Raw genomic sequence first — 9,102 nt, 5'->3', positions numbered from 1 at the left:
ACCCCTTTACACACACACTGACTTAGTAGCTCACCCCTAAACCCCTTCACACACACACTAACTTAGTAGCTCACCCTAAATCCCTTTACACACACCATCCACCACCCACACCAACCTCACCCACACCTTTCCACCTACCCCTGCTAAAATGGCCCTCCCAAAACTCCCTAAACCCTTACACACACTGACTTAGTAGCTCACCCCTAAACCCCTTCACAACACAATGACTTAGTAGCTCACCCCTAAACCCCTTCACACACACACTGACTTAGTAGCTCACCCCTAAAAACCCCTTACACACACTGACTTAGTAGCCTCACCCCTAAACCCCTTCACCACACACTGACTTAGTAGTTCACCCTAAAACCCTTCACACACGACTGACCTAGTAGTCACCCCTAAACCCTTACACACACTGACTTAGTAGGCTCACCCTAAACCCCCTTTACACACACCATGACTTAGTAGCTCACCCCCCAAAACCTTTACACACACTGACTTAGTAGCTCACCCCTAAACCCCTTCACACACATGACTAGTAGCTCACCCTAAACCCTTACACAACACACTGACTTAGTAGCTCACCCTAACCCCTTCAAACACACACTGACTTAGTAGTCACCCCTAAACCCCTTCCACACCCACACTGACTTAGTAGCTCACCCCTAAACCCCTTCACACACACTGACTTAGTAGCTCACCCCTAAACCCCTTACACACACATGACTTAGTAAGCTCACCCCAAACCCCTTCACACACACTGAATTATAGCCTCACCCCTAAACCCCTTTACACACACACTGACTTAGTAGCTCACCCCTAAACCCCTTTACACACACACTGACTAGTAGCTCACCCCTAAACCCTTTACCACACACACTGACTTAGTAGCTCACCCCTAAACCCCTTTACACACACACTGACTTAGTAGCTCACTCCTAAAACCCCTTCACAACCACACTTGACTTAGTGCTCACCCCCTAAAACCCTTTACACGCACACTGACTTAGTAGCCACTCCCTAAACCCCTTAACACACACACTGACTTAGTGGGTCACCCCTAAACCCCTTCACACACCTGACTTAGTAGCTCACCCCTAAACCCCCTTCACACACACTGACTTAGTAGCTCACTCCTAAACCCCTTCGCACACACTGACTTAGGAGCTCACCCCTAAACCCATTTACCACACACTGACATTAGTAGCTCACCCCTAAACCCCTTACACACACACTGACTTAGTAGCTCACTCCCTAACCCCTTCAACACACATGACTTAGTGGCTCACCCCTAAACCCCTTACACACACACTGACTTAGTAGCTCACCCCTAAACCCCTTCACACACACACTAACTTAGTAGCTCACCCCTAAATCCCTTACACACCCATCACCCACCCCACACCAACCTCACCCACACCCTCTCCCCTACCCCCTGCTAAAAGCCCCTCCCAAAACTCCCTAAACCCCTTTACACACACTGACTTAGTAGCTCACCCCTAAACCCTTCACACACAATGACTTAGTAGCTCACCCCTAAAACCCCTTCACAACACACACTGACTTAGTAGCTCACCCCTAAACCCCTTTACACCACACTGACTTAGTAGCACACGCCCTAAACCTCACACACACTGACTTAGTGGCTCACCCCTAAACCCCTCACACACACTGACTTAGTTGCTCACCCCTAAACCCCTTACACGCACACTGACTTAGTAGCTCACCCCTAACCCCTAACACACACACTGACTTAGTAGCTCACCCCTAAACCCCTTCACACACACTGACTAGTAGGCTCACCCCTAAAACCCCTTCACACACACTGACTTAGTAGCTCACCCCTAAACCCCTTTACACACACACTGACTTAGTAGCTCACCCCTAAACCCTTTACACACACACTGACTTAGTAGCTCACCCCTAAACCCCTTTACACACAACTGACTTAGTAGCTCACCCCTAACCCCTTCACACACACTGACTTAGTAGCTCACTCCTAAACCTTTACACCACACACACACTGACTTAGTAGCTCACCCTAAACCCTTTCAACACACTGACTTAGTAGCTCACCCCTAAACCCTTACACACACTGACTTAGTAGCTCACCCCTAAACCCCTTTACAACACCCACTGACTTAGTAGTTCACCCCTAAACCCTTAACACACACTGACTTAGTAGCTAACCCCTAAACCCCTTCACACACACTGACTTAGTAGCTCACCCCTAAACCCCTTTACACCACACTGACTTAGTAGCTCACCCCAAACCCCTTTACACACACTGACTTAGTAGCTCACCCCTAAACCCTTCACAACACTAGACTTAGTAGCTCACCCCTAAACCCCCTTCACACACACACTGACTTAGTAGCTCACCCCTAAACCCCTTTACACACACAGCTGACTTATAGCTCACCCCTAAACCCTTCCACACACTGACTTAGTAGCTCACCCCTAAACGCTTCACACACACTGACTTAGTAGCTCACCCCTAAACCCTCACACACACACTGACTTTGTAGCTCACCCCTAAACCCCTTCACACACACACTGACTTAGTAGCTCACCCCTAAACCCCTTCACACACCACTGACTTAGTAGCTCACCCCTAACCCCTTACACACACACTGACTTAGTAGCTCACTCCCTAAACCCCTTCACACACACTGACTTAGTGCTCACCCCTAAACCCCTTACACACACACTGACTTAGTAGCTCACCCCTAAACCCCTTCACACACACACTGACTTAGTAGCTCACCCTAATCTTACACACCCATCACCACCAACCTCCACACCCTCTCCCCTACCCCTCTAAAGTGCCCCTCCCTAAACTCCCTCTTACACACACACTGACTTAGTAGGCTCACCCCTAAACCCCCTACACACACACTGACTTAGGAGCTCACCCCTAAACCCCTTCGCACACACACTGACTTAGGAGCTCACCCTAAACCCTCGCAAACACTGACTTAGTAGCTCACCCTAAACCCTTTACAACCATCACCACACCAACCTCACCCACACACTCCTATACACACACACTGACTTAGTGGCTCACCCCTAAACCCCTTCAACACACACACTGACTTAGTAGCTCACCCCTAAATCCCTTTACACACCCATCCCACCACACCCCAACCTCACCCACACCCTCTCCCCTACCCTGCTAAAGTGGCCCTCCCTAAACTCCCTAAACCCCTTAACACACACACACTGACTTAGTAGGCTCACCCCTAAACCCCTTTACACACACACTGACTTAGTGAGCTCACCCCTAAACCCTTCGCACACACACTGACTTAGGAGCTCACCCCTAAACCCCTTCAACACACTGCTATTCTAAACCCACACCCACCCACCACACCCAACCTCACCACCCCTCTCCCCTACCCCCACAGCACACACTGACTTAGTGGCTCGCTCACCCCTAAACCCCTTTACACACACACTGACTTAGTAGCTCACCCCTAAACCCCTTCACACACACACACTGACTTAGTAGCTCACCCCTAAACCCCTTTACACACCCATCCACCCACACCCAACCTCACCCACACCTTCTCCCCTACCCCCTGCTAAAAGTGGCCCTGGCCCTGAGCCAGCATACTCTGTCTGTACTGAGGAGAGGGACAGAGTCAGATGAAGTGCTCCTGCACCATGGGAATGCTGCCAAAACAAACTCAGTGACCCTCCTCTCTCCTCCCCGCCACACTCCGCTCTGCCCCCTGGATAAGATTACACAGCCCCGCCACTGCCGTCATGATACCACTGAATTACCCATGGAGGGAGAGGAGGAAGAGCAGGTAATGGAGGAGTAGAAGAGAAGAGAAAAGGAGAAGTGAGAGAGGAAGAGACTGAAAAAGATTAGGCCCAAATGTAATAGGAGGAAAAACATCAGAACCCAGGGGAAGAAAGATAAAAGCAGAAACCGGTGTAGACAAAAAGGTGGTTTCTTTATTTGTTGTGTCAGATTGTGGTGCCTTAGCACACGGCTTCACCAATCCTTCAGTGGGACTGTGACACTCCACAAGAGTCTATGTGTTTGTGTGAGTGGACAAGACTTGTGCAGTACCGGTACCACCTACACAGATCTATGGAACAATCACACCATATTTGGGTTTTATGATGTTCCCTCTCAGATACATGTGGCTACACAGGGCATATTTCCACAACCAAAGAGAGTATTTATCCCAGGATGGAATGGACTGCAGGTGAATGGGGAGATGGAGGGGGTGGATGATAGTAAGGGATGGGGGGGACAGTCACTTTCTCTCCCTCCTCTTGACGTGTCCAGGCTAGCTTACTTCTTAGCCTTGCCCTGGGCAGCCACAGCCTCCATGGCCTTCTTCACGGTCTCGGCATCTCCCAGGAAAGCCATGGGTTTGACCGGCTTCAGATTCACATCCAGCTCATACACGATGGGTATACCTGTTGGCAGGTTCAACTCCATGATGGCAGCGTCGGACATGCCTGAGACAGACAGACAGACAGACGTGTTAGGAATGAACAGAGGATAGGGTGGGAAATCCAGACTGATCATTCATGTACAAGGAAATTCACATTAGGCAATGTATTTGACGTGTATTCCCAGTGGATGGGAAATCCTTTCTATGGATGTTAAGTACAGCTCCTTGAAGGCTGGTATATTTCTTAGCTAGTACCCACTACACACCTCTCTTTACAAAATAAAACAGGTGAGGTCATCCATACTCCTCTTTCAGGGGGAAATAAGTAGCTTGTTCCCTCTGCCCTTTCCCTGACCCTTCCCTCTGCCCTCGTGTCTCTCCCTCTCCCTCTGAAACCCTGTCTGCATCACCCTGGTCCCACCACTCCTAGTGAATGCAAAACCTTTCTGCAGAAAGGTCGTGCCCGTAACGGGACCGCACCCATGGCCTTTTCCACTGTGTTGGTCTGAGCTCCAGGGAGAGAGACACAGTTATTTATAGATTGCTGGTAATCTGGGAATGTGTGTGTGTACTCTATGTATGTGACTGGGTGCTTGTGATGTACCATGCCTATGGGTCCAGCTGTTACATTCTCAGTGACCCACAAACAATCAACAGCCTATTAGGAATTTACTGTGTACAGCCAGCCCCTACATCAGTGTAGGGGAGAGTGGGGTAAATTGAGCCATTTTTACATTCAGCATCACTATGTCAAGGGAAACATAATATTATTTCTAACAAAGATATCTACATATATTTCAGGATGTTGTGTGGAATCAGAATTCATGTAAACATAACAGTTTTGAAAACAGCTTGTGCAGGGTATGTGGTAAGTTGAGCCGCCTTGTGGTAAATGGGTGAAGGTGTCCTGTGACGCTAGGTGATGATGTCCTGTGACAGTGGGTGATGGTGCTGGTAGGTCAAAGTTTAATTCATGGAATGGGGGTGTGGTATATTGTATGTCTTAACATATACAGTAGATCTCTGTTCAATATCACTTACCCTTCCATTTCTTGACCAGTTGTCTGGGACAGGAATATTGTTTCGATGTACACATTCATAGGCAAGTTCTCTGCATTTGAGGCTACTAAGCCCATGAAACTGGTCAACGAGATTCTCGACATGCTTAGCAAGCTCAGGCAGACTCCAGGTCATCAGATAAGACCTTGTGTGCCTCTGCTACTCTATTATAGCCTCTCTTTCACACAGGTGCATGTTCGTTTTCATTTTTTGTCAATGTACCTCTTCAGTGTCATTCAGTCAATTTTTTTAAATCTCTTGCTGCTGCTCAAATGGACTTCTTCTCTTTATTCACTTCCTTGGCTGCTCTCTCAAGAACCTCAAGGCAGGCTAGATCCCTGCTTCAATCTGTGCAGTGGCTATGCATCTGTTAGATCTGTGTTGTGAGTGATGTTTGACTCCATGCCATACTGGACATGCCTTGTGAAACATTATCTCTAACCTTTCCCCTCAAGTACTGTCTCTCATTTCCAAGCGATTCCATGTTCCCTCCTGCCTTGTGTGTTTGTCATCTCCTATGTTAGTTGTACCACTCTTTCTCCATGTCCTCCCCTCTCCCTTTCCCCCCTCTCCCCCACCCTCGCTCTCTGTCTGTGTCCAGCTAACACAGCAGCCCATAATACTCACCCTCTAAGTGCTTGACAATTCCGCGGAGGCTGTTGCCGTGGGCAGCGATGATGACGTTCTTGCCGGCTATGATCTCAGGTGCGATGACATCGTTCCAGTAGGGCAGGGCACGGGCAATAGTGTCTTTCAGGGACTCACATGTGGGCAGCTCACCGGGCTTCAGGCCCTTGTAGCGCCTTGACTGGTGGGAGGACAGAACAGCATGTTGGGTTACACTGCTGAAATGTATCATCACAAAAGCAGGTGTGATGTAACATCCTAGAGGGTTGCAAATTAAACCTGGCAAAGCCTACGTAGTACCTCAAGCAGTGCATGTCAGAGGAAGTCACCCAAGTCATAAACTGTTGTCTCTGCTACCTCACAGCAAGCGGTACGGAGCGCCAAGTCTAGGTTCAAAATTCTCCTTAGCTTCTACCCCCAAGCAATAAGACTGGTGAACAATAAGACTGCCCCCTCTCCTTTGTTTTTACACTGCTGCTACTCGCTGTTTATTACCTATGCATAGTCACTTTACCCCTACCTACATGTACAAATTATTTCGACTAACCTGTACCCCCGCACATTGACTCGGTACCGGTACCCCCTGTATATAGCCTCGTTATTGTTATTTAATTGTGTTACTTAGTCTTAGTCTTGCAGGATCTCCTAAGCAAGTCATAAATCTCCTGAATATACTCCAACTGGTTTCCTTGTAAAATGGGAACATATTCCAGAGGTAGTTGCACGCAACGCTTTAAAATAATATGTCAGGTGTTATTATTCTATGTTAGCAGTCACAGACCTACAATGTGGTTCACAAGTCTGTTTTGTGATGTACTATTATTCACCACCACCACCGGCCTCTTACTTCACTGATGATCTTGTGGAAGGCGTGGTCGTGTTCCATGGGGGGAGGGGGGATGTCGAAGGAACGACGCCAGATCTTGACCTGCTCCTCTCCGTGCTTCTCGGCTGTCTCTGCCTTGTTGAGACCTGTCAGACCGCCGTAATGGCGCTCGTTCAGACGCCATGTGCGGTACACGGGCAGCCACATCTGGTCTGTGCCCTCCAGGATGGTCCACAGGGTCTTGACTGCTCGCTTCAGCACGGAGGTGTGGCAGATGTCAAACTTCATTCCGGCGTCCTTGATGGCCTTGGCACCACGTTTGGCCTCTTCCAGGCCCTTCTCGCTGAGGTCGGCATCAAACCAGCCGCAGAATTTGTTGTACTGGTTCCACTCACTCTCGCCATGACGGACGATCACCAACTTATGGGCAGTAGTCATGCTTGCAGTGTTGCTTTAAATTCCTTTACCAAACACACGAGACACGGCCCTCCCTTATGGTACACATACACTCTGAGACCAACAGCCCCGAGCGACTCCTCTCACACTCTTTTTATAGCATTCTGGAATGAGGCCCTGCGTAGCAGCCGGGCGTAAACTGCTCTCCACCAATGAGAGCACTTCACCCCCTGATGGACAGCTAGGCTCAGCCAATAGGGCAGGGCATCCCATGGACTGGAGGGACATGTCCCAGCTGGGAAGGCCAGAGGTCAGGGATTGAGCTAAAATAGCAACATGACTTTTAAACCGAGAGCTGTGAAATAAAAGTGTAAAGATCAGAGTAAGCTGCTGCTGCTGAGGCGCTGTAGAGTGCACAGGAGGCTGCTGAGGGGAGGACGGCTCATAATAATGGCATCAAACACATGTGTTTTATATATTTGATACAGTTCCACCTATTCCGCTACAGCCATTACCACGAGCCCATCCTCCCCAATTAGGGTGCCAACAACCTACTGTGGTAGAGTTTTTGAGAGTTTCTGACATCAATAAAAGGCAATGGAATTAGTAATCTAACTCCAAAACTAGAACTGATACAGGCAACTGTACCATGCAATGAGGTAGTAGTGACTAGGGAAAAACAGACTAAAACATTCTGCCTCAACATGGGGTTACGTTAGGGGAAGTTGTTTAATAACACACATACTCTAGTAGTCCTACTGTATAATAGAGTTTTACACTGCTCAAATGTATCTTCATGTTGGGTTACACTGCTCAAATGTATCTTCATGTTGGGTTACACTGCTCAAATGTATCTTCATGTTGGTTACACTGCTCAAATGTATCATCATGTTGAGTTACACCGCTCACATGTATTTCATGTTGGGTTACATCCGCTCAAATGTATCATCATGTTGGGTTACACCGTTCAAATGTATCATCATGTTGGGTTACACCGCTCACATGAATCATCATGTTGGGTTACACCGCTCACATGAATCATCTTGTTGGGTTACACTGCTCAAATGTATCATCATGTTGAGTTACACCGCTCACATGATCTTCATGTTGTGTTACACCGCTCAAATGTATCATCATGTTGGTTGTTACACCGCTCACATGTATCATCATGTTGGGTTACACTGCTCACATGTATCATCATGTTGGGTTACACTGCTCAAATGTATCATCATGTTGGGTTACACTGCTCAATGTATCTTCATGTTGGGTTACACTGCTCACATGTATCATCATGTTGGGTTACACTGCTCAAATGTATCTTCATGTTTGGGTTACACCGCTCACATGTATCTTCATGTTGGGTTCACCGCTCACATGTATCATCATGTTGGGTTACACTGCTCAAATGTATCTTCATGTTGGGTTACACCGCTCACATGTATCATCATGTTGGGTTACACCGTTCACATGTATCATCATGTTGGGTTACACTGCTCAAATGTATCTTCATGTTGGGTTACACCGCTCACATGTATCTTCATGTTGGGTTACACTGCTCACAATGTATCTTTATGTTGGGTTACACTGCTCACATGTATCTTCATGTTGGGTTACACTGCTCAAATGTATCTTCATGTGGGTTACACTGCTCAATGTATCATCATGTTGGGTTACACACTGCTCACATGTATCATCATGTTGGGTTACACTGCTCCAAATGTATCATCATGTTGGTTTACACTGCTCAAATGTATCTATCATGTTGGGTTACACTGCTCA

The 9,102-nt window shown here is 47.9% G+C and overlaps 1 protein-coding gene across 2 annotated transcripts in view; it reads right to left on the bottom strand.

The window, feature by feature from the left end:
- Positions 1–3,943: 3,943 nt before the first annotated feature.
- Positions 3,944–9,102, bottom strand: part of pgam2 (phosphoglycerate mutase 2 (muscle)) — an 8,071-nt gene continuing 2,912 nt past the window's right edge. Inside the window, exons 1-3 of one of the 2 annotated variants that reach the window (XM_023984101.2) lie at positions 6,949–7,467; positions 6,102–6,282; positions 3,944–4,479 (exon numbers count right to left, since the gene is read on the bottom strand). In XM_023984101.2, coding sequence (XP_023839869.1) covers positions 4,310–4,479; positions 6,102–6,282; positions 6,949–7,365 — 768 coding nt within the window. In that variant the 5' untranslated portion in view covers positions 7,366–7,467 and the 3' untranslated portion in view covers positions 3,944–4,309. Of the gene's footprint in view, positions 4,480–6,101; positions 6,283–6,948; positions 7,468–9,102 lie in introns of those variants that run through there. The other variant, XM_023984103.2, reaches the window with a different exon arrangement.

The sequence above is a fragment of the Salvelinus sp. IW2-2015 genome, linkage group LG4q.1:29 (assembly GCF_002910315.2).
Source record: "Salvelinus sp. IW2-2015 linkage group LG4q.1:29, ASM291031v2, whole genome shotgun sequence".
Lineage (NCBI taxonomy): Eukaryota > Metazoa > Chordata > Actinopteri > Salmoniformes > Salmonidae > Salvelinus > Salvelinus sp. IW2-2015.
The sequence above is the reverse complement of the archived record's forward strand: the minus strand, read 5'-3'. Positions and strand labels throughout refer to the sequence as shown.